Raw genomic sequence first — 24,986 nt, forward strand, 5'->3', positions numbered from 1 at the left:
ACGACCTTTTGTCTTATGCTCTGCAGAAAGTTAACTCAGTCTTTCCCCTGGAATCACTGACTGAAACGTTTCTTATTGTGGCGGAATTTTAAGGTTTTATTAACGCAGATACAAGGTGCACACAGTCTGTCTATTCCTTTTCTACACTGCGCAGCCTGGCATCAGGATTGGTGGCCCTGACGGCCGAGGGGCTACTCTGTGCCTAGTGGCCCTGCGGTCCTCCGAGGGGACGCTGTGAACAGTCTGAGCACAGCATCAGCCGCTCTTCAACCCCCGTGAGGCTGTGGACCAGGAGCTTCCGGAAGCCTCGGGGCAGCGGGGGCTTTGTTTTCTCATTCCTCCCATGACCCGTGCTGGGCACCAAGATCTAGCCCTTGAATCTGCCGCACACCCGTTGTCCGTGCCTCTGGGTGTCTGCCAGTTCTGCTTCATTCTGACCTGTTGGTCTGACATGCCGCATGAACGCCATGGCCCTCTTTTCCACGATCTCGGGTTTCTCGAGGGGTCTGAGGGGGCCACAATGCCGAGTGAGGGACCACAGCCACCTCTGTAGGCGGCGCCGAGGAAGAGCCGTTTCTCATTATTGATCGTTCAGACGTTTCCTTAAACTTTGCCAGTTGTTGTTGATATTTAATGTCGAGACACTTCTGGAAGAAGCGGCAGGGCCACACCAACCCTGCTCCAACAAGCACGTTAAAGGAGAAGTCGAGAGGGAGGAAGGAGGCCAAGGGCCGAACAAGTGTGGGGAAAACCTCTTACTTGGCAGATTTTCACAAAGGCATGTGACTGTGTGAGCCCAGTGCCAGCAGGCGCCCCCTCCCCCCGCCAAGGCCACGGGAGAGGCTGTGCAAGCCAGGACCAGCTTCCAGGGGTTTCACAGTGGTTCCACCTCCAAAGAGGAGACGCAGCAGACAGGGTCCCACCTAAAGGTGATGCACGGCCACGCAGGTTGCACAGTGCCGTGGGGGGTGGAACCTGACACCCACTTCGCACTGCTGGTCGGGGCTCCCCACGGAGTGGGGAAGTGGAGGCCAGTCAGCTTTCCTGACTGTCCCCACCAGGCGAGGCCCTGCAGCCCTCCAAGTCATCTGTGGGTGACTTCAAATGCCTTGAGGCCAGGCGGAGCAGGAAGGTGGAAATGCCAACCACTGAGGACTTTCCATGGCCAGCTGCTTCGGGTTTGGGGGCAGTTACTTGCTTTGGGGACATCGAGTCTCTGAGGTGACAGCAAGCTGCCCACCCAAGTAGCAAGGCCAGCACGCTCCCTTGGTGCTGGGCCCAGGACGCCTGCGAGGGCACCTGAAGCCCTCTGAGTTCTAGCAGAGCCGAGCCTTGGAAGGAGGGTCTCCAGGGGAGAAACAAGTAGCCCATGGGGGCGGGAAGGCTGTCCCACCCCGTCAGAGACCACCCGCTTGTCACTGCCCCTGAAACTTCGACACAAACGGAGACGACAAGCCCTCCCTGGCCTGGGCAGAGACAGATGCGCGTTTGTCCTTTTCTTCAACAAGATATGTTTGCTTCCTGAATGTAAAATATGTCCCCTGGGGAGAAAAAGAGAACGTTACCCTGCGCCAGGGGCTGCCTGCTTCATGTCGTGTTTCCTGCACCCGTTTCCCACGCGTCTTTGCGGGTTCTGACTCAGACCTGCCTTTCTCACTCGCCATGCAAACCTGTCTCTCGTCTTAAAAAACTCACTCAAAGCATCATGCAAATAACTGCTAGATTATTTCATTGCACATTTTCACACCGGTGGCCAATTTCAAGAGTTCGGCAGAGGGAAATAAAAGGCAGCAAGTCCCAAAGCAAAGCCCCGTGTTGCCAAATACGCAGTGGCCAGCTGTCCGGGCTGGGGCCCCGGGGACTCCACTCTTCAATTCTCGTCTCCCCGCCCCCCATTCCCTTCTTCTCCAACTTCCTTCGGTGCTGAGCGGATTTACGGCCCATCGGGGGAACAGAGCGCACTTGGATCCTCCAGGGGGCACCCAGGGACCCAGCGCGCAGGCTCGGGCTCGGAGGGTGGGCCTCCCCGCCCCGCGGCCGCTGCGCCCGGGCGGGGCCGGGCTCGGAGGCCGCGGTGCAGCGCGGCGCGTTGCTCGCCTCCTCCGCCGGGTACCCCGGGAAGGTCCCGCTCCTTCCTCCAGGCCTTCTTCACTCTGTGCCGTCAAAACCTGGTGTCAAAAAGGGTCACGTTTCCTAAGCACTTCGGGGTCTGTTAAGAAAGCAAACATTTAAACCACAGGCAGGCGTCGCGCAGGGGGGCGCGGCGGCCGGGGGTCGGGGTCCACCCGGCCTCGGATTCCGCGGGGTCGCTCCCGGAAGCCCGCTCGGCGCCGCGGGGCCGCGCCCGGAGCCCTCTGCCCGCGGGGCGCGGCCGGGCTCGTAGGGAAGTCCCGGCGGGAGGGGGCGCGGGCGCGGGCGGGGGCGGGCGGGGGCGGGACGAGGGCGGACGGGGACGGGCAGGGGCGGGCCCCGTCCCCGGCTACCCGGCGCCGCCACCGCGGCCCCCGGAGCGGCTCGGCGGACCCCGGGCCGCGGCCCCGCGCCCAGAGCCCGGCCATGCGGCCGCCGCCGCCGCTGCTGTGGCTGCTGCTGCACCTCGGCGCCGCGGCGCCCACGGCAGGTAAGCGGGGCCTCGGCCCCCAGGCCGCGTGGGGGCGTCGCCGCGGCGGGTGGGGACGCGCGGGGAGCCCCGATCCCGGGGGCGGCGGCGGCGGGGAATTCCGGGCACCGCCGGGCGCCGTCGCCCCTCCCGGCGTCCCGGCCTCCGCGCCGCAGCCCAGCTTCTCGAACGGAACAGGGAGGGCCGAGCCCGGGGCCGGGGACACGGCCGCCCGCCCGGCCGCTCGGTGCGGGGGCCGCGGGCCGAGCCCCGGGATCTGGAGCCGCCCCCTCCCCCCGCGGCCGGGCGTGTTTGACAGCGGGGGTGAAACCAGCACGAGGTGGATGGGGGAGACCCGGCGCTGTCCGGACCCCCGGTTTGGGGGGCAGCGCCCGAACCAGCCTTGGCCCCAGCTCCGCGCCCACCCAGACAGCCCCTCACCTGGGCTCTGCCGCTGCTTACCTCGGACCCTGCTTAGGAGCCACTATGAACAATTTCAAGAAAGGAAAAACGACGGAGGTGTCGGGGGGGGGACATTCTCCGTGTGTGTTGAGCTGGGTTCCTCCCCGCGGAGGGACGGGGGTCCTGGCCCGGTAGCACGGCGGGTCTCGGGAAGGTGGTTTCTTCCCATCTGGGGTTTCTCAGCTTCGTTTCTTCCACCAGCGCCCCTTGCCAAGGCCCTAAACTCCAAGCTCCTTGATAAGAGGGCTTTACCTACAGGACCCGAGCTCCTGGCTTTCCCTGGGAGTGGGTGGCCCCGGGGTGGGGGTGGGGGTGGGGGTTTGGACTCCTGACTCCACACCCCGGCCAGCTTCAGGTTTTGACCAAACGTGCTCGGCACCCTCCCTGGGCCTCCTGCAGGTGAAATTTGGGGTTTGGCAAAATGTTGGTAGTTACCCAAACTGGGTGAGGGGCAAGCAGTGGTACCTGAGAGCTGCCTGTGCCTGTCCCCTGAGCCCGGAGGTGGAGAGAAGGGTTTAGAAACTTCTCTGGCATTGCCACGCTCACAGGGCACCGCGGTCTTCCGTGGGCTCGGCTGCCGTAGGACCCTGCCGGCGCCTGGGGCTGTGTGGTGACTGGGAATGAAGGGCTTCCTTACCACAGACCCTCTGAAAAGCCCCTCCTTGGTATATTAATCTTTATTGTTGTGGCCCTTTGAAATGTTCCCATCGTACGCAATTTAAAAACTGGGATGTTTTTAAAAGAAACTCTGTGTTAGTCAACACACAAGGTGAAAATAGTAAGAATAATTACATAGTAAATGGGTAGCAGAGAGAAATGTCCCCACTTTTCCATAATTTACGAGTGTTCTTTAGTAACCGTGAACTTGCTTTTGAGGTCAGAGAAAAGAAATAGGAGTGCTGGAACCAACTGTTTTAAAGGGACACTTGTACTATCTACCCCGGGGGGGGGGGGGGCGGTTAGCATTTTGGTCGGATGTTGCCCTTGACCAGTTTGTAGCGGTTCTTTCAGCTCAGCATTGCGGTCAGCGGCCTCTCCAGTCACCGCTGAAGTATTTCGGCTCCTATCTGGAGTCACGTAACTGCTGCTCAGTTTTCCAGCGGATTGGATCTGTGTTTGTGCCGCAGAATGGTGTACCATGATTGGCTGGCTTGAGTACACAGTCCTTCTGATGTTCTTCGAAACCGCCGAGAAAGACAGCAAATCCCCGACCACAGAAACCCGCTGCAGATGAGTTTACGTCGGTAGCTCCCCTTGTCCGTAATTTCAACAGTTGAAACTCCTACGCAGCTGGGGTGTTTGGGACAAACTCTCTAAGTGATAGTAATTAATATTTCTGGGGCCACTCTTCCAGGTCAGCCAAGGTGCACAGAGCTCAGACTGAACACCAGCTTTCTTAATGTTTTCCCCATTCTTCTCAAGTAGGTCACAGCCCTATTTTCCGCCCAAACAAACAAACAAAACCATCCCATTTTTGGAAACAAAATATGGTCTGCATAAATGAGCTGATGTCCAGTGTTCACCAACAAGGACAACTTCCTGGTTATGGCTGAGGATTCAGGGGATTTTTTGGTTTTTTTAGAACAAGCACCTCTATCACATGAGCTGGGACAGGAGGGCCTTGACCACTCTCAGCGAGAAGCCAGCTCCTGGCCCTCCAGCACGCGGCCGTGTGAGTGTGCGTGCGTGTGAGTGGCCCCCCTGGCCTGGTCCGGAGCCACGCGTGCAAGCCCACTTTGGGGGGCTGCCCCTTTGGGAGACAGCTGATTGTGGCATTCTTCCTGTCACCGTGCTTCTTCGGAGTTTTCTGTGACCATGGTTGTTGAAGATCCCTTCCTCCTCAGGTGTCAGCTTGGCCCCCTTCTTGCGGCCCAGGGGCGGTGCCGAGGGGATCCCCCGCTGTCCTTACGGCAAGCTCGCGGTGAGCCCAGCACAGGCCTTTCCTGGGGCCTCCGGTGCAGACCTGTCCCTTGGTGGGTGCCTTGTAGACAGCATCAACACCAACAAGCCTTGTTTTGTGCAGACAGCACTGGGAGCCCAGGAGAAGCTGCCAGCGCCCAGCCCCAGGCTTGGTGCTTCTCGCGGCCTGCACATGGACTGGGCATCCTGGCTCACGGTTTTGCTTTCTCTTGAGGCTGGAAAGAGCCAGGGGATGTTTTTTGACTTCTCACCTGCAGGGTGCCAGGAGGTGGGCTCATTGGTATTGATCACGATTGGCACTCATCATAATGACCCATTGATGTCAAGATCTTAAAGGGTCTTCCAATGTTAAGATTAAACGATTGACTTTAGTGATAATCGTACTGTATTGTCTGTGTGTGAGACTGTGCTGTGCTCTAAGACCCAGGAGAGCCTGTTCTTAACTCTTTAGAAGTCTCACCGCCCTGTCCCGGGCTGGGGTGGATCGCAGCTGGTGGGTTGGGGAAGGGCGGGGCAGCAGACAGAGCTGTGGTGACAAGCTGCAGAGGGCGCCCCCGACACCCAGCCTCCCTCTCCTTGCCGTGGACACTGCGGGAATCTCCCCCCCACAGACCCTGGCCAGAAGGAAGGTGGGGCGGGGCTTTGTGCACCCGCTCAGGGCCGTGATTTTCTCTTATAAGAGCCAGGGTGTCAGGCTGTCGGTCTGCGCCCTGGTAACCACCTACGGGGACTGTTTCCTGTTGTTTCTGTGACAAATGACCACCAACTGCATGCCTTAAAACAATAGACTTGTTCTCTTACAGTCCCGGAGGCCAGAGGTTGGGGCAGGTCTCGCTGGGCTGCGACCGAGGTGTCAGTGGGGGTGTGTTCCTTCTGGGGGCCTCCGGGGGAGACCCGTCTCCTTGCTGGCGCCCGCCTCTAGAGAAACACTCTTGTGACAACATTGGGCCCCCCAACTATTCCGGATAACCTCCCTGTGTTTAGGTCTTCTGAGTAGGAACCTGAATTTCACTGGTTCCCCTTTGCCACGAACCTAATGTGCGGGGTGGGCAAAAGCAGGGTGCGATGATTTACTATAGCTTTATTACGTCAAAGGAATGTCACAACCGTCAGCCTGCTTTTTGCCTGCCCAGCATATTCGCAGGACACAGACATATGGGTGCGGGGGGACACTATTTTGCCTTCAACAGGGTCAGGCTGTTGAATACAGTGCCCAGCGCAGGCCCGGGGGCCCAGCTGGGGGTCACCAAAGGCAGGGTCTGGGTACCAGGCTGCTCGCCACGGGCAGAGGCAGCCTTTCACTGGGACACCTGGAATAGCCCCATCTAACAGGTCACCCTGGGCAGCAGCGTCTGGTGTGCCTCCTGTGGGCCTGGATCCGTCAGCCTGTCCTGACCCTTCAACGCCTGTACCGCCGTCACCCCCGTTTTAGAGATGAGATAGTCGAGGCACAAACACCCTGTCCGAGCCCCCCCCTTCCAGGGTGTGTGTGGCCTGGAACGCAGGCAGCCTGGTGCTGGAGGCCCTGCTCCTGACCGCCACGCGTAAACAAGTGGGGACGGCTCCACCCGGGCAGACGTTGTCCGCAGGAAACAGCCCTGCTTAGGCGGCCCCAGAGCAGAGACCTGAAGGGGGTGAGGTAGAGAGCTGTGGCAAGCCTGGAAAGAGGGTTCCGGACGAAGAGAGATGCGAGGTGGGAGTGTGTCCAGCATTTCCCAGAAACAAGGAGGCCATGCAGGCCGTAATAGAAAGGCCGAGGCCGTCGGAGGCTGGAGAGGCGCCCGGGCAGCGCTGGGAGGCGGTCGTTGGTGAGCGGCAGCCCTGGCACTTCTCTGGAAACGCACAGCCCTGAGACTTGTTTCTTCTCTGAATGCGGGGAGACGGGGGATTCCAAGAAACTCAACTGCAGAGCAAAACCACAGGCCCGTCTGCTGGGCATGGCAGCCAACACTCATGGTCCATCACAGTCCCTGAGTCGCTTGGGGTGGAGGAAGCCTTTTCCGCAGCCCTGAGCCCCTCGGGGCTTCCTGTCATAGCTGAATATCTGGATGAGGGGACTGGGCACCAGGGGAAGGATGAGGGAGGGGGATCCCTGCTAACTGCGCCCCCTGTGACAGAGACGGACGAGCAGAGTGCGAGTGGCAGTCCTTAGAGACATCCCTGTCCTGAGCCCTGGAGCCCGGGACTGTGTTACATCCTGTGGCAAATGGGACTTTGCAGATGCGAAAAGCGAAGGATCCTGGGATGGGGGGGTGACCCTGGATTGTTGGGCCCTGTGGGTCCAATATACTCACAAGGGCCCCTGAAAGAAGGAAGAGGGAGGCAGGAGAGCCAGAACCCATGAGATGGCAGCACATGGCTGGGGACAGGGCCACGGGCCACGGAGGGTGAGCAGCTTCTGGAGCTGGAAAAGGCGTGCCACCTTTCGCCTCTTAAGGCCCCAGAAGGGCGCAGCCTGGCCCGCCCCTTTGCCTGGTGACACCCATTTCCAGCCCGTGACCTCCAGAACTGTGAGTGCTGCAGTGCGGGCGTCGGTGGTGATGTATCTCAGTGTCCACAGGAACCTGGCGGAGCAGTAGAAAGGGGTCTCTGAGATTCCCCGAGGGGCGCCCGCACTCTCCCCTCCCTGGAAGCAGGACTCTAGCGCTCAGCTCAGTCGTTCGGAGGGGCGGGGCTTCATCTGGGCCCCAGCAGCCCTGCGAGCCAATGTGCCCACCCTGAGAGCAGCCTTCTGGCTTTCACGAGGCCTGGCACGAACTGGGACAAGTGTCACTGGTTCAGGAGAGACCTGGAGTGACAGTCAGCCCAAGCTCGCAGCTGGTGGCATGTAAACAAATGGCCACGGGCTCTCCGGGACACACACCTGTCAGAAGGGGAGGTGGCAGGCCAGCGGCGGGCCCCTTGGCTCACGCTCCTTCTGTATTGTGTGCGTTGACTGAGAATGTGGGCTTGGAATTTCCTGCTTTGAATTCTGGGACAGCGTGTTTTCCAAACTTTGCTTTCCTCTCTGGGCGATTCTCCTTAATCTTACCTCACAGAAAGTCTCATCAGCACAGAGCTTTCTTGTCAGGGGTGGGCTCTGAGCCAGCAAACTCTGGGCCAGTTCCGCACCGTATCTGTGGGTACGGGGGTAGGGGGGAGTGTGTGTCTTCCTGGTCACCCCAAGGAGGGGCTTCTGCTTTGGGGGATTTCCTAGGGAGTGTGCTGTTCTGGTGTTTGTGGTTCTCCCACGTCCACGCTTGAAAGAATCACCCTGGAAGTCTGTTGAGAATGCAGGTGGCCTGGTCTGGGGGCGCCTGAGACAGAGGAGCTCAGAGCTTATGATGCTGGGGGTCCCAGAGAAACGCAGCTGCTCTGACGAAGTGCAGAGGACGGGTTTACCCTCCCATGTGCCTTGGGCTTTGCACACCTGCTCTGGTGCGCGTGCGTGTTTTGTGGTTTTCCGCCTGATCCCTTGGTGTGGAGCCCTGGGCTAGTGCATGTCACACGGCCACCAGTTTAGTTTTAATTTAGCCTGTGGAGCGTGCCGTTATTTATTTATCCTTCACTCTTGAAGGGGACACTGCCTGTAAGTGACCCGCCAGGTCATGCTCGCGCACCGGCAGGGGAACAGGTGTCCCAGGCCAGCCAGACTCGGCCCCCAGGGCTGGCCCCTGCAGGTGGAGAGGCAGCCCCACACCCTCTGCTTTCCTGCAGGCTGGGTCGAGTGCGTGTCCTTGGTCACAGGTGGGGTTGGGGGCTGTGCCAGGGAGAGCAGGTAACACCGTTGCCGCAGGTAGACAAGCCTGAGCTGTCCAATGGCAGCGTGCTTTTCAGGACGTTTGTAATTGATTTGTCTCCTTTGCACCCCCTCTTTCTCCCTCCCACCTCTTCCCCCCCTTTTCTTATTCCGGGTCCCTTTCAAGACTCTCCTTCCCAGCTGCCTGCCCCTCAAAACCCGAAGATCCGCCTGTACAACGCTGAGCAGGTTCTGAGCTGGGAGCCGGTGTCCCTGAGCCGCGAGGAGGGGCCCGTGGTGTACCAGGTGCAGTTCAAATAGTAAGTGGATGTTCCTGTGGGCGTCTGCCTGGGAGCCGTAGGGGCGGAGGGAGCCTGAGGCCAGCTGCTTGTTCCTGCGTCTTGGTGGAGTGTAGGCTGATCCATGGGAATGAGTCCTGTTCTTGGGCTCATTGAAGTCTCCAAGGAGAGAGATTTCACAACCTGGTGCTCACCCAAAGGCATCAGAGAGCTCCGCTGTCCAACCACACGGCTGCTCGGTTCGGTGGAAGTTCATTCTCTCGTTGTTCGCAGAAAATAGAAAGGCAACACCCAGGTCCTCAGTTGTTATTTGCTTACCTCATTCAGTAAGTTAGCACCATTGGCTAAGTCATTTTATATCACCAAGTAAACAAAGTGACAGAAAAGGCGATGCCCAGCGTCTGTGAGGATGGAAATATTCGTGCTACAGCCCAAAGTAGATAAAGCAACCACCACCACCATCTTCCCCCACCCTCCCTACCACCTACCACCCCCTCATCATCACCCCCCCATCACCCACCCCCCCACCACCACCATCGGGGGGAAAGTGAAAAACTCAGAGGTTCACGAAGATATGCACCAAAGTGTATGTTCGCACTCATTAGCAGGAAAGGGCCACGCTGTGTCACGCTAACTTGTAACTGAGCGTTATTAGGCAGTCACTAAAAAGCATAATTGGGTGTCGCCTGCTAGCAGTTGCAACTATGTAGAATTTGGAATGAATCTATGGTCGAAAACAAGGAGAGAACGTGGGAAAAAAGTTGTTAGAGGAGTGGGTTTCCAGATGATTTCTTTTTCATCTTTAAATGTCCGTTGTGATCGTGTTTACGTAATAAAAACAGATCTAAACTGGGGCTCGGGGGTTACCTCTGTGTCATATGTATCTATTCCTCAAGTCACTACGTTACAAACATGGGCACCCCGAGGGCCAGCAATGTCACTTGCAGGGCCCTCTGTTCAGATGTCACTGGGAGCTTCAGTGTGGTGACCGCAGCTTGCAACCCTGGCCCTGCAGAGCGGGGCTTTGGGCCCCCACCTGGGGCGCGGGGGTGGGGGGGAAGCTGGCCCTGCTCGGCAGTCAGCACCATGTCCCGGTGCTCGACCACGAGATTTCATAAGAGGAAGCTGCAGCCAACTCTCTGATGAGCTTCCTTAACCGTGAATGGGGAAGTACGCTGCGGGTTGACAGCGTGAGGCCTGGAAAGATCGGAAATCTTTTTTAAAGAGCTTTTGAGTTTCATGTCACAGACTACCTCGCATCACTTTGTCTTCTTTTCAGAAAGCATTTTGTAGGCAATTTTTTCAGGCTAGAGGTTGGTTTTGGTAACAGACGCTGAACGTGAATGTCCCTGTTTGGAAAAGTAACGGGGCCACAAAAAACTGAGCAGGCTGATTGTGCTTTTGTTCCAGCTGCAGATTGGGTGACAAAAGACAGCTTTGCTTTTGGTTTTGTTTTAGACACTTTTACATGTTTTGGACATTTTAGTTACATTAATAATTTCATTTTGTTGCTTGTGGGACTTCAGGAAAGCATTACTACCTATAATTATTGGGTTGGCCAAAAAGTTCATTTGATTTGTTTTCCCCCACGATGGCTCTAGTAGCGCTTAGTGGTCTTTAAATTGTTTCATTCAAAACAGTTTTGTTAGATTGTATTGTGACAGCTGTCATATCAGCATACATTGAAAAAAAACATCAAAATTGGTGAATTTTTCTATAGCCATTTTAATATTGAAGATGGAAGAAAAGACACAACATTTTCTGCATATTATGCTTTATTATTTCAAAAAAGGTGAACATACAACTGAAACACACAGAGAAAAAGATGTGTGCCGTGTGTGGAGAAGGCGCTGTGCCTGATCTAACGCGTCAGAAGTGGTTTGCAGAGTTTCGTGCTGGAGGTTTCTCACTGGACGATGCTCCATGGGGGGGGTGTGGGGGGGACAAGTTGAAGTTGATAGCGATCCATTTGAGACACAGAGAACAGTCAACATCATGCCACGCGGGAATTAGTTGACAAAACTCATCCGAATCAATGAAGTTACTGGTGAAAATGAAAAATGGGTCTTATTTTACGGGAAAAACCACATGGACTTTTTGGCCACCCCAATATAAGCGAGTGAAAACAACCCACATGCCTGTCAGCAGATGAACGGATGGACGAAACGTGGCCTATTCCTACAACGGGATATTATTCGGCCACTAGAAGGGATAAAATACTGATACATGCTTCAACATGCATGGTGCTTGCAAACATGCTAAGTGTAACATACTAAGTGAAAGGAGCGAATCGTGAAAGAGCAGATGGTGTTTGACCCCATTTATATGAAACGTCCAGAAGAGGCAAATCTATAGACACAGAAAGCAGATGAGTGGCTGCCCAGGGCTTGGGGGCTCAGGGGAGAACGGGGAGCGGCTGCTGACGGGTGCCAGGGTTTGCGGGTGGAGGGCGAAAGTGCTCTCAAACTGATTGTGGCGGCCACGCTGAATGTGCGCGTGCAGTGGGTGAGTGGCATGGGGTATGGACTGGGTCTGGACGTGGCCGCCTTTACGAGGTCAGCTGGGAGGGAACTGCCGGGCGCATGGAAGAGAGAAATCTGGGAAGTGAAGACCTCTTTGTCATTGCAGCGCCACCAGCAAAAAGTGGTTCAACCTCAGGCCGTCGCACTCCCACCACGTGAACTGCTCGAGGATCACGGCCACAGAGTGCAACCTCGCCCCAGCCGGCCTCGCAGGGGTCTTCCAGCCCCTTCACAACGTGTCTCTGCGCGTCCGCGCCGAGCTGCGGGAGCGCGCTTCAGCCTGGGCGGTGGTGCCGTGGTTCCAGCGCTACCTGAACAGTAAGTGAGCTCGGGATGCGGCAGGCTCCCCCTAGCTCCTTTCCGCCGAGCTGCAGGGCACCGGGCGCAGCAGCCGTGCAGCTCACCCTCTGCAGCCAGCAAAGAGGTGGGGTGCAGTCAGGCCCAAGTCCTGGCTGCAGACACAGTGCTCAGGGGGTGGGGCTCGCTGGCACCAGAGGCTGGCGCACTGCAGCCTACCGGCCAAATCCGGCCCACAGCCCTGGTTTTTAAATAAAGTTTTATTGGAACACAGTCTGTTAGTTATAACGTGTCTCCACGCTGCTGGTGCTCTGCTACAGCAGAGTAGTTGCAGCGGGGGCTGCCTGGCCTACAAAACCACAACCCGCCCTTGCGCCTTCCTGGGAAAGGCAGCTGGCCTCCGAGCTAGAGGGCACGCACCACAGGGGCTGTTCTGGCACAACCTCTTCTACGTCCCATAAAGACTGTGCTCCATCCCTGCGGTGCCTGGCACGCAGCGCAATTCGGTGGACACGTGTTGGATGGTTGGAGGAAGAGCCTGCTCCCCGGCAGTGAGAGGTGCACAAGAACCCTGCGATCCCGGCTTGTTGCTCGGAGGGTTCGTTTGTCGCGTGGGCCCAAGGCTTCTTCCCTGTCTGTGGCTCGTGCAGACACACGGTGTGGGACTTACTGGGGTCTGGATTTAAACAAACAAAATATAAGGCAACTGAGGAAACGTGATCACTCTCCAGATGTTTTTATGATCCTCACCCAAAGACATATTTTCATTGCTTTAAGAGAGGAAGGGAGAGAGAGAAACACCGATGTGAGGGAGAAGGATGGATTGGTTGCCTCCCACACACGCCTGGTCCGGGATCCCCCACACCCAGACCCCGGGGGATCCAACCCGCAACCTAGGCGATTGCCCTGACCGGGATAGAACCTGCACATCTTTGGTTACTGGCCGATGCTCCAACCAACTGCGCCCCACTGGCCACAGAACTCTAGATATTTGACGATATATTATGCCATTATTGTTTGTTTATTTGGGTGTTTTGTAATGGTATATTCTGTCTTATGTTTTTTAAATTTAAAAATAATATATTTTATTAATGATGTGAAAGCAATATTTTAAAAGCAACATTAATGAATATCTTTCACTCTTTTTAAAAAAAAAATTTCTGTTTTTTAAGGGGGGTCCTATTGTTTAAAGACACCTGTTACGATGTTTAGGGACAGGAACTACTTAGTGATGGTCTTTGTTGACGAGTACAGAAGCTTTGTTTCGATCTCCTGTGTCTTGAGATTTCCTGTACTGGGCAGCTGAAGACAAAATCCTCCGTGGTGGGAGGTGACGCAGTGATGGGAAGTGCAGGTGTGAGTCTGTGGGGCCGTGTGGGCTGCCTGGCTCGTGGCCACGACCCCAGACGTGGAAGCTGCTGTCAACAGTCAGTCTCGAGGAGTCAGTCTCGAGGAGTCACCTTGTGTGGAGAGGAAGCAGGTCGTGCCCCTCCCCCTCCAGAGGGTTGGTGTCAGATTCCAGACCCAGGGCCGGGTCGAGACAGGTCTCCGGCTGCTGTGGCAGGAGTTCAGTGCTTAGTGGCGCTGGCCTCTGGGCCCACGGGTGAGTCACCGGAAGTCTGGCAGCTGCGTCCTGCGGAGCTGGGAGCCCCACAGCAGCAGCCGGCCTCCCGGTCACAGGCTCTGCTGTGCTCCAGCCAGGTCACTGTGGAGTGTGCGCAGGCCTGAATGAGCTCTGTCCCACGAGGCCTATCCGCTCGCCCACCCTGGGGGTCGTGGCCGGCCCTGCCCTGTCTCTGTCTGGCTCAGCCCCTCTGCCAGAGCAAATGTCCTTGAGGACACGGGTGTGAACCCACAGGGACTGCTGACTGGCACAGACAGAAGGGGGGGCTGGACTGCATGCCTGACCTGCACCCTGGGGCGAGTGTGGCAGTGTAACCGTCACTGTCACAACCATGCACCCGTTCGCGGCGACATAATCATCTGCGTGTACCCCATTTGCCTGAGCAGACCCCTCCGAGCTCGAAGGACCCCAACCTGGACATCGGCCTGAGTTGCTCCGGTCAAGGACACAATTTAAATGCTTGCTTGAAATGGGCTGGACCTTCCATTTCTAGCGCACAGCGAGCCACAGCCCTCAGCTGGCTGGGACCCACCCGAAAAAGCCGTAACAGACAGACTCCAAATGATAAAACTTCCCACACACCATGTGGCCGCAACGCACCACAGTAAGCCGGGAAACACACATGTAAAGGTCCATGAACACCACTGCTGTTCGTCTGTAGAGAGACTATGTTCCAAAATGCAAGTGGTAGGTAAGGGCTACTGACATCTTCCCCCTCCGCAGGCAAGTGTGACCTTGGTGCACCTTCCTGCGCTGTCCCTGGGAACCTCATCCAGGTGGCGTGTCAAGTAGGAAACTAGATGGCATGGCTCACGGCTGGCGTCGCCCCTGACTGGGAAACTGCATTTCAACTGGGACAGCCTGGAATCCTGGCCGGAAGGCCTGTCCATGGGCTTCTGTGCCTGGGCACGCCCTTGTGGGGGCTGGGGAAGCTGTTCTTTGTGAGGTTCTGAGGCGAGGGCTTGGCTTTGTGGCTTTGTGGCCAAGGAGGCTCCTGTACCTGCCGGACATGGGTCTCAGCCCCTTGCACCCGAGCTGTGTCCTGGAGAGGCCCTGGAGACTCGCTCCAGGCTGCTGTGTGGGCGCCGCTGCAGGCAGGAGCCCTGGGGCCCCGCTGGGCTCCCGGCCCTGCGGCCCTCCCAGGCCAACGTGTGTCCCAGGTGGTCTCGCGTGCCTCCGTGCGAACTCCTTGCCTGTCTAAATCTGCGTGTGCTCATGTGCCCACCACATATGTAAGACACAGTGGACACATTATATGTGACACAGCCTAATGTGTGAGTGTATGTAATTCCTGTTGTGTACATATGTCCAAAATGTGTGCATGTACATTAACATATGTTTGGTTTTGTTTGTAATTCTATTCTAGTGACCATCGGACCTCCAGAAGACATCCAGGTGACCCCAGGGGAAGGCTCCCTTACCATCAGCTTCTCCCCACCCTTTGACATCGAGCCCTCCGTGGCCAGCTTTTCCTATTATGTCCATTACAGGGAAAATGCAGGAGGCCAACAGGTAAGGGCATTTTTTTTCAGTTTTGATTTTCTTTTCTTAGAGTTTCTGATGCAGCAAAAGAAAGTAGACGTTAAAGTGGATGAGGAGAACAGGCCACCCTAGTGTTGCCTTTAGAGTCTGAGGCCTGAGCCAATTTTTTTTCTTTTTCTTTTTCTTTTTTCACTGACACCAGTTTCCCATCCACAGTCTCTATTACCCTTTCCTGCTGTGGTTTCTTCCAGAGCACATACCACTTTCTGACATACTATCAAACTTCTATTTTGTGTATTGAAAACGTCTCCCACTGGGACATACACTCTCAGCCCTGGGTCCCCAGCTCTGATAACAGACCTGAGGTATCTTGGTGCATAGGTAGAAAATGAGGAGTCTGGTCCATAAGGAGCCATGGACAGCCCTGGAGAGGACCCTACCTTGCCAGCATTTGCCTGTTTTTACTTCCCTAGGTCCACCTCCGTCAAGGCTTGTTGAAAGCCTCCAGTACATACTGAGCCGATTTTTTAAATTTATTTTTTAGGGATAGGGGAAGGGAGGGAGACAGAGAGGGAGAGATACATTTATGGGCCAAACCGGCGACTTCGCGCGTTGTGGAATGACGCCCACCCCGCTGAGCCACACCAGTCAGGGCTGAGCCGGTTTTAACCCACCTCTTCAACGCCTGTTTCTCCTCACTCGGAGGGACCCCTTCTGCCAACCCATCGGGGCGGGGGGCCCCTCTGTCGGATGTCACATGGTCCCTGTTACTTGGGGTCCAGACGTTGCCGGCACATTGCTCATGGTGCCTTTGCCACACTCTGGAGTTGGGAGAAGGTTCTGGTGGGTCAGTTTCTACAACAAGGAACCCACCACGACAAGCTTTAACTGTCTAAATCCCTCAGGTTTGGACGGTCCACAAAGAGGGCCCATGGGAACAGGTAGAAAAGTCCACTGGAAGGGCAGAGAGTGTTCTAGGCAGAAGGGGCAGGTGAAGAGGTGGACAGAGGGGTCAGACCAGAGGGCCTGGCCAGCCCTGCGTATCACAGGGACAAAATGATGGCTTTTCATCACCTCCAGGGCCTGGCTCTCTGTGCCGCATTTAATGAGGTTTCGTTACCTGTGTGAACAGCAGGATTCCCGAATTCCAACATCATCATCATTTTTATAATAACCATAAGAGCCTGTGTGGGTCAAGCGCTTTCTCGATGTCTGCACTGGGCAGGCACATGGGCTGCGTCCTCCAGTCCCCATGCTCTGCCAGGGCCAGCTGCCCACAGCCGCAAAGCACAGTGGGACACCAGCCCGGGGTCCCTGCCCATCCCGCTCAAAGTCTTCCTCCCTCGCCCTTTGTATGTTCCCCTTCTCGTCACTGCTTCCTGACAGGTCTGAAATTGCCCGACGGCAGAGCTCATGGACGAACAGGCTGTGTGCATGCAGGGGAGGCGGGGGCCCCGGGGCCCCAGGTCCCAGGCAGGCAGTTTCCCAGGCCGCCTGTGACTGAGCGCAGGCTACGCCACCATTTCAAATGGCTCCTGTGTATTCTACTGTCTCTCCAAACAAGAAAGCAGTCCCTTATAAGAATCCTGTGTTGCCATAACGTGGAAAATCTTTTCCTCATTTTCCTGTGGAACAGCGACCTTTATGCAGGACGAGGGAGGGCAGCCAGGGGTGGAATGAGGCCCGGGGGCGGGCAGCGTGGGGGTGGGGAGAGGGCAGAGAGGAGATGGACCCTCCAAGGACGTGTTCAGGAATAGCCAAGGTCATTTTGACCAAAACTGTAAGAGGAATCAGCGAACCGTAGGTGGGCCTGAAAGCAGGTGGGCCGCAAAAGGCCTGTTTTTCTCCTAGAAAGATTTCCCTGCTCTGTTGACACACTTGAAGTATGTCCATTAGATGAACCACAAATTACAAAACGCTCATTTTTAAAGGAGAAAACTTCATCCTAGAAATTGTGGTTTTGGACCCTGCATTGCTGCCCGGGACCCTCAATGGGCCCTCGGAGGCCTCCCTAAACCCGGCGGCATCTTTCCTCTCACTGCCTGCCCGTGGTCCCGCAGAGACGCGTGCGTGGGCCCAGGGGCTCCGTGCAGCTGCGCCGCCTGGGCCTGTGCTTGCTGTGCTCGCTGCGGAGTGGAGGCATCGGCGGCTGGCTGATCTGTTCACGTGAGTGGCTGTCGCTGTTCCCCACGTAGGTTAAAGGCCCCTTCGAGAACAAATTAATTGAGCTGAAAGATTTGAAGCCTTTGCGAGTGTACTGTTTACAAGTGGAGGCCAGGCTGTCGTGGAATGTGGGAAAGATGTCTACACCCGGGCTTTTTAGCAACGTGTCTTGTCATGAAACCACAGCAGATGGTAAGATGTGCCTTCTGGTGTCCTTTCTGAGCTGGGAAGGAACACCCCTCAAAGAGTGAGGTTGGGGCACACTCCTCAGGGCGAGGGTGGTAGGAGGGGAGGCCGGAGGACGGGGCGAGAAGGTGGCTCCTCGGTGCTGTGAACCTGTGCTGACGTCCCCAGCCCTGGCGTCGTTTTTTAAAATATATTTTATTTAATATTTTTTTAGAGAGAGGGCAAGGAGGGAGCAAGAGAGGGAGAGAAACATCAATGTGTGGTTCCCTCTCACGCGCCCCCTGCTGGGGGCCTGGCCCACCACCCAGGCCTGTGCCCTGACTGGGAATCCAACTGGCGACCCTTTGGTTCTTAGGCCGGCACTCGGTCCACTGAGCCACACCAGCCCGGGCCTGGTGTTGTTTTAGGGGTGCCTTCCAAGCTGTGAGCTGAGTGCGTGGGATGGGGGCGGGCCCATGTCTTTCTGCTCCACTGGGACAGGAATACAGTTAAACGGTCGGCAGAAGAAGAGTCACCCGATGTTTGTATCAGGTGTGGGCTGGCCCTGTTGTTCACTTTTATGTCCTCTCTTTAGCCTCCACCAAGCTCCAGGAAGTCGTCCTGATTGCTGTGGGGACCTTCCTGTCCCTGATAGGGCTGGCAGGGGCCTGTCTCTTCCTGACCCTGAGGTACAGAGGCCTGATCAAGCACTGGCTCCGCACTCCGCCAGGTGTCCCCGTCCAAATAGGAGAGGTAAGTGTGTGCACCTGTCTGTGGGGGTGTCGGCACCTCGAGGACAGCAGCGGGCAGAGCTGGGGGCAGAGCTGGGGACAGAGGTTCAGATTGAAAGGGGGCCCGGGTCGTCTCTGCACCGGCACGCACAGCATCCTTACCCACAGCAGCCGGAAGACGGCAACGCCCCAAGTGGCTGTCAGCGGATGAACAGACAAACCAGCGTGAGACCCTCACATAGCGGGATGTAACTGAGCCTTCAGAAGGAGGGAGGGCCCGGCACCGCTATAGCAGGATGAGCCTCCAGGGCGCTGTGCTCAGAGAGAGAACCCAGACACCCGAGGACAAACACCGTACAGATCCACTGTTAGGAGACGGCAGTCCCGTTCCCAGACAGTGGGGGGCGGTGGTTTCCAGGGAAATGGGGGTTAGTGTTACCTGGGGACGGAACTCAGTTCTGCAGGATGAGAGGCGTCTGGGGACAGGGCGGTGAGGGTGGCACAACACTGTCAGTCTACTTCACATGGCTAAGGTGATACTTTTTATGTTGTGTGTGTACTACCACAATTTATTTTTTTAAAGATTTTATTTATTTATTTTTAGAGAGGGAGAGGGAGGGAGAAAGAGAAACATCAACGTGTGGTTGCCTCTCGCACGCCCCCTACTGGGGACCTGGCCTGCAATCCAGGCATGTGCCCTGGCTAGGAATCAAACCGGTGACCCTTTGGTTCACAGGCTGACGCTCAATCCACTGAGCCACACCAGCCAGGGCACAACTAGGACTTTGAAGTATTTTTTTAATGGCACAAGGTTGGCCACAGTGGTGGCCAGGCCTAGACATGGGCAGCAGGAGGTCCCTGTGTCAGGCAGTGCGTGGGTCCTGTGCTTTTTGGAGCGTGCCTGCGGGGAAGCCTGGCTGGAGCCGTGAAGGCCATGGAGACAGAAGTCAGGAGCGTGAGTTTTAGGGCAGACGGGGTGCTCTTAGGATGTTTCTCGAGTAAACACCCCCGGAGCTGGGAGCATGAGGCTTGGCACACCAGGGCGCAGTGGAGGTCACCAGTATTGTAAAGGCTTTGAGAAAGAAAAGTTGGGGGTGGGGGTGGGGGTGGCTCCTGCACTGCCCCAGCCCCTGGGCTCCGTGAGGCAGCTGGGCCCCCTGGGGACAGTCGGGATATTGCTAGGATTCGAAGCAGGCTGATAGGAGAATATTTAAAAGTATTTGCTTCTGGGGGTCATGCTGCCGTGGCTTCACTGCAAACAGAGTCTTCCTGTTACAGCTGGAATGAACAGGAGCCAGACAGGGCCAAGCCTGTGAAGACGGCAGGGCTTCTAGAGCAGGGTGTCAAACTCCTGTTCAGCGGGGGCCACGTCAGCCTCACGGTTTCCTTCAAAGGGCCGAAATAATTTTAGGACTGTATAAATGTAACTACTCCTTAACTGTTAAGGAGTTGAAATGACATTCGGCCCTTTGAAGCCAACCTCGAGGCTGATGTGGCCCCCGGTGAAAATGAGTTTGACATACCCATTCTAGAAAGAGCTGTAGTCACCTGTTCTCTTCATGTGCCCTGAGGCATCAAAGTGCCCGGGCACTGGACAGACTACGGGTGAAGTCCCGACTCCGGCCACCTGCAAATACTGCGTGACTCCCCTGTAGACGGATCTGGGACAGTCAGGCTCACAGAGACAGGAGAATGAGCGATGGGTGCCAGGGCGGGAGGGGCACAGTTGGGCCACCAGTGTGAGATCTAGAAACCCACTGCCTTCACGGGCCGCAGTCACTCCCACACGGTGCCTTCAGTTTGGTTAGGAGGGTAGGGCCCGGGTGAAGTGTTCTTACCGCAAACAAAACCCAAAGTAACCCCAGGACATCCCGGTAAAAGCGTCATACCAGCTCTTAGGGGGCTCGGCCGCCCACTGCCTCCACTACCACTCTCTCACACCTCCTGCTCGTTGGTCGTGTGAGCTTCGACTCAGAACCCAAAGTCTTTCGGTTCACTTTCCTGGGAAAGGAAACAATATCAATCACAGGCCACCAATGGTATGTGAAAATAACGAATCCTGTTTCCAGGGTGCATGGGATGCTGTTCTTCCCTAGTCAGTGTGTCCAGAGCCGCACCAGGTTCTCTGTAACCCGGGCCACTTGAGGCTGAGCCTGAAGCAGAGGCGGAGCCAAAGGGACAGTTGGGCGCTGAGAAGTGTCACTTTACAGCGAGGGCCTCTGCCTGTTCCTCTGGGCCGCACCAAGCTGCCAGCCATTACTCTCTTCTCCCACCCCTCCCCGCCCAGCCCCTCTGGGGAACTCGAGGCCCGCTTTCTCCTCCTTCACTGACACGTGAGCATGGGAGAATAATCGGTACCCCTGCACCCAGGGCCACAGGGCAGGGCTTGCTTTCCCGAGGGCAATGGCCCCTCACACCTTCAGAGTGTGGCCTGGGCTGGGCCTCCATTGGGGCCAGAGCTGTCAGTGAGGCAGCAGGTCGAGGAGTGCTCTGGTTTTGGATGTTCCATTGGCCGATGGAGTAGGGAGTTAAACCTGAATAAAATAGGGTGGCGCCAGCTGATGTGGAAGCTGTGGCGCTGGTGCTTGGAACTGATGGACTAACTACCTGTCGGCTTTCGCCCTTTTCAAGTATTTAAGGGACCCGGAGCAGCCCGTCCTGGAGACCCTGGACCGCGACAGCTCGCCCCAGGAGGACACCTGGGACTCTGTGTCCGTCCTGTCGGTTCCCGAGGAGTAGAAGATGCTCCCGAGGACTTGGCACCAAAGCCGCGGCCATCCCCAGCCTGCGGGAGCAGACTTGGAGCCGTGACACTGCTGCTGTCCAGGACTTGCGGACCCCACAGTCCCGCTGCGTGACGGCCGTCCGTGCCCCAGAGACGGGTGGGTCTCGTGGGGGAAGCAAGTTCATTCTTTCTTTAAGAATTTTCTTATCGTGTGATTTTCTCGGATGATTCTACAGAAGAATGAAGATTTCTCCTGAACACTAAAAAGACATGTAATTATTTCTTAGCAAAACGGTTCTGGCCCCTGATGTTCTTTCTGTTTGTTGTTGGTCTTCCCTCTGGGCAGGTGATGAACCTGTCCCGGCCTGTCCCTGCAAGGGACACTGAATGGTCCATCATGTTTGGCCTCTCGGCTTAAAATGTGATCAATCCTGTAAATACTTTCCTAGTAATTTAAGGTTTTGTTTTTTTTTTCTCAAACTATGAATAAACGACTGTATAATTGTTAAAAGTTTATGGGAGGTTTTTTTTCTTCCACTTTGTCATCTTAATTTGGCCTATTTTCTGCAAAATTTCAGAGTTTTAAAATTGCTACAACTGAAGTTTTGTTTTCTGAAATAACAGCCAGGCGAGCTATCCAGACCTCATGGTCCCTCCGCAAGCACTGTCTACCTGTGTTGCTTGATTCCTTGAAGAGGTATGAGAGGTATGTCAGGTGTGGCTCCGTGAGTTGGAGCGTCGTCCCAAATACTGAAGGGTTGAGGGTTCAGTTCCCAGTCAGGGCACACGCCTGGGTCGCCGGTTCAATCCCCGGTCGGGGATGGTGTAAGAGGCAACCCATCTATGCTCCTGCGTCACATCGATCTCTCTCCCCCTCCTCCCCCTTCTTGGACCAATGAGCATGTCCTCAAGTGAGGATTAAAAAAAAGGCATGAAGGGCTTTTCAGAAGCTACATCTGCGCCTCATTTCCTGGGAGAGGCTGCGGGGCTGACCGGCCGAGGGGAGCATCAGCTGGTGACGCAGCTGGACCCACTGCGCATGAGGACGGGCTCTTCCGTTCCAAGGACACGGGTTACAGCTTACATGCCTCCCTATATAGGAAATGAGTGTGTAGCTTCCCCCGGGCCCCCGCCACACACAGGCAAAGTGACACAGCTGCTGTGACTTCTGCTTCAGAAAGAACCACCCCCCCTCCTGCAGCCTGACGTGACAATGGGAAGAAAACACACTGACTGTGGGTGGAGGGAGCTTCTAGCACGAGAAGATGGAACTGCACACACGTGTGTGCTCTCGCTCTCTTCCTCTCCCCCCATCCCCCGCCCCAGTCAGGGGTCTGTGCTGGTGGTGAGGAATTGGCTCTCGGGGCCCAACTTTCTGGCCAAGCTCTGTGTATCCTCCATCCAGGGTGATGAGAGGTCAAAGGATACCCAGGCAAGTGCCCTTGGGAGGCCTCTACTCGATCTGCTGGGTGCACCTCGACTTGGGGCGGGTGTAGAGGAAGAGTGAGAGGCTGGACATTGCGAGGACCTGCCTGGGCGCCTGGAGGAAATGCGAGGTAGGGGAGCGTCCTGCGCTGGGCCGGGCGCAGCCTGTGGACAGGACGACAGAGCGCAGGCGGAGTTCCAGCCCCGCAGGAAGTAGGCAGGTCAGCTCGGGGAGAGTCAAGTCAGAAGTTGTGTGCGCAACAAGCTCGCGTGCACCGCCCTCCGTAATGAAAAGGGGGTGCAGCCTGTCCAGGGTGAGCCGGCTGGCGCCGGGGACCCGGTTCACAAGAAGCTGAACTGGGTTCAGGACAAACCGAGCGAGTATCCTGGGGCGGGAGGTCACTGTGGTTCAGGCACAAAGGCCCTTCCTAGTTGAAAGCAGCAGCTTGAGTTGTTGAACGACTTGGAGCCGAAGCCTGGGAGCATCCTGGGGCCATCTCCCCAAGGTTACTGTCTTCAGGGGAGGGACTGACACTCCCCACAAACCCGGGTCCGCACCACTGCAGGTGTGCTGCCCCCTGCAGACCCCCCACCATCCTAGCTCAGTAGCATCTCAGCTAGAGGCGGGGCTGGCTTGTTGCACAGGGTGGGAAAAGCATAGGAATTTTTTTAGTAAGCTACTCCTTTTTTATAGTATTTTCCAAAAACACTATAAAACATATTTGAGTTGGAAGTGATAAAGATTGACTAGTCCTGATCGGTGTGGCTCGGAGGGTTGGGTGTCCTCCCCAAAAACTGAAGGGCCGCTAGTTGGGTTCCCGGTCAGGGCACAAGCCTGGGTTTCGGGCCAGGTCCCCAGTAGGGGGCGCAAGAGGCAACCCATCCATATTCTCTCTCTCCCCCTCGCTTCCCGTCTCTCTAAAAATAAAAAAAAAATAAAATGTTTAAAAAAAGGATTGCCTGGGACTTTAACCACACCCAGTGTGGAGGGTCTATGGGGGGGCTCTCTCCCTGCTGGGGGGAAACTCTCCGCTCACTATCAAATTCTGTGCTTGTAATTCCCCCTCCCCTTAACTTCCTTCTTCCTCTTCACGCATCCCCCTGCATTTTGGCATGCGCCTCAGGTGTGCATGTGGCCGTGTCAGCACCTGCCTGGGTAGCCATCTTCACCCTCCCACTCCCCCAGGAATTCCTTCTGGTGAGCAGCACCGAGCTGATACGTTTCCAATGGAAGCCATCTTCCCGTTCATGTGTAACAGGGCCAACTGCCCGGGCACCCGCCCACCTGCTCCCTGGCTCCATGTGGCCTGCGAGCTAGGGATAATCGTTTTCATGTCTTTATATGGTTGAAAAAGATCCGAAGTCTGTGAAATGTAGACCCCAGTGCCCATAAGTAAACTGGAGCCTGGTGAGGCTGGTCCACTGACGTCTCCTCTGTGGCTGTGTCCCCCCCCCCCCCGAGGCAGACTCTGGCGGCCAGGGCGGGCCGACTGTGTGCCCACCAAACCCGGAAGCTTCCTACAAGGGAAGCTGCGCTGACCCCTGATCCGCACGGTAAAGTTTTTCTCGTGTAGGAGAAACAGATCCAACATGTCCCCGAAGGTCAAGACCCCACGAGACACTGACATGATCTAATTCAGGGGCCGCACACCCACGCGAGGAGGGGTACTGAACTCATCCTCATGCACACACCCTCTGAGGCACATTGTGGACCAGGGATGCGGAGTTCGGAAGGGTGCACATCAGTGGAGGGAAGCGGGCGGGCCTTCTACCAACACTACTGGCGAGAGGAGGCCTCAGTTCTTGCCTTCCCGAAGGAAAGATTCCAGTCAAGAGACAGAGGCAGTAAAGCAGGAATGTATTGGCCACAGCAGAAGCACACTTGGGACAGTGGGACGAGGAGGGGCTCCACACAGGAGGAGCAACAGGAGAGCCCAGGCCGGGCTGCTTGGGCTCACCAGGAAGCCGGCAGAAAGGGGCCTTGGAGACAGGGTCACGGGGTGAGCAGCAGGGGTGAGCTGACGCTGCCCACTGCTCCCCGGCTGCAAGTCTCCAGGGGCCCTCAGAGCCTGGGACATGCTGCCTGTGGGGGAAGAAGAGGGGATGGGAGAGGTGCAGGCGCGCCCCCTAGTGGGAGGGGTGGCAAGCTCAGGGGCACTCTGGGGCAGGATCTCAGTAGAACACTCTTCTGCTCTCCAGGTGTGTCCTCTTGGGGCCGTGGTCTCCGCTGGCTGGCTGGTGCCAGGGTGCAGTCAGTGCAGCTGGTCCCGAGGCCGGAGCTGAAACACACCTGAGGCCCAGGTGTTTTCTTTAGAGAGGAAAGGTCGGGGATCTGAACTGCAAGACCAGCCACATACTAGGGACCAGGTCCTTGCTTCCCGTTTTGCCTGTTGCTAGGCACCCAGAGCTTTCCACCTGGGGCCCTTCTGCACCTTGCCCATCGTCCTTGCTCTGCTCGTCTGTCCAGCTGCCTACCCCACTGAGAACAGGTCGCCCAGTGACGATGCGTTCGTTGCATCACGGCCCGTGCTAGCCTCTCATGGACCTTTGTGTGAATTAGATGAAGGCACCCATCTTGCAAGGCATTGATTTCAAGTGCTGCAAATTTTCGTAAGCAAACGTGCCCACCTGTGCCTGCACTGTGAACAGCTCCCCCTGGTGGCACAGCGGAGCCCTGGGTGAGGAAGCAGCAGGTGGAGCCCTTTGTGCTGGGCGGTGCTGAGGCCAAGGTGAGGAGCCATGGGGAGGCCAGGTAAGGGGCAGAGAAAGGAGACTTCCCTGCATCTGCAAGGGGCGCAGCGTGGGAGTGGCTTCAGTGGCCCGATCTGCAGGCTCCCACGGAGGCAGCACAAAG

At 56.6% G+C, this 24,986-nt stretch overlaps 1 protein-coding gene across 1 annotated transcript; it reads left to right on the forward strand.

The window, feature by feature from the left end:
* The first annotated feature begins 2,430 nt into the window (after positions 1-2,430).
* On the forward strand, positions 2,431-21,218 carry IFNGR2 (interferon gamma receptor 2). The gene is made up of 7 exons (XM_053916804.1): positions 2,431-2,620; positions 8,887-9,019; positions 11,627-11,838; positions 14,808-14,953; positions 17,119-17,278; positions 17,847-18,004; positions 20,614-21,218. The coding sequence occupies exons 1-7, from the start codon at positions 2,557-2,559 to the stop codon at positions 20,719-20,721; spliced, it is 981 nt and encodes a 326-aa protein (XP_053772779.1). The 5' UTR covers positions 2,431-2,556; the 3' UTR covers positions 20,722-21,218.
* The last annotated feature ends 3,768 nt before the right edge of the window (positions 21,219-24,986 follow it).

This window comes from Desmodus rotundus, chromosome 2 (assembly GCF_022682495.2).
Source record: "Desmodus rotundus isolate HL8 chromosome 2, HLdesRot8A.1, whole genome shotgun sequence".
Lineage (NCBI taxonomy): Eukaryota > Metazoa > Chordata > Mammalia > Chiroptera > Phyllostomidae > Desmodus > Desmodus rotundus.

Excerpts from the sequence above, each read along its gene's own strand:
- IFNGR2 (XM_053916804.1), top strand. The coding sequence starts at position 2,557 with ATGCGGCCGCCGCCGCCGCTGCTGTGGCTGCTGCTGCACCTCGGCGCC. Across the intron at positions 9,020-11,626 it reads TACCAGGTGCAGTTCAAATA|CGCCACCAGCAAAAAGTGGT; the intron begins GTAAGTGGATGT and ends TTGTCATTGCAG. Across the intron at positions 11,839-14,807 it reads GTTCCAGCGCTACCTGAACA|TGACCATCGGACCTCCAGAA; the intron begins GTAAGTGAGCTC and ends ATTCTATTCTAG.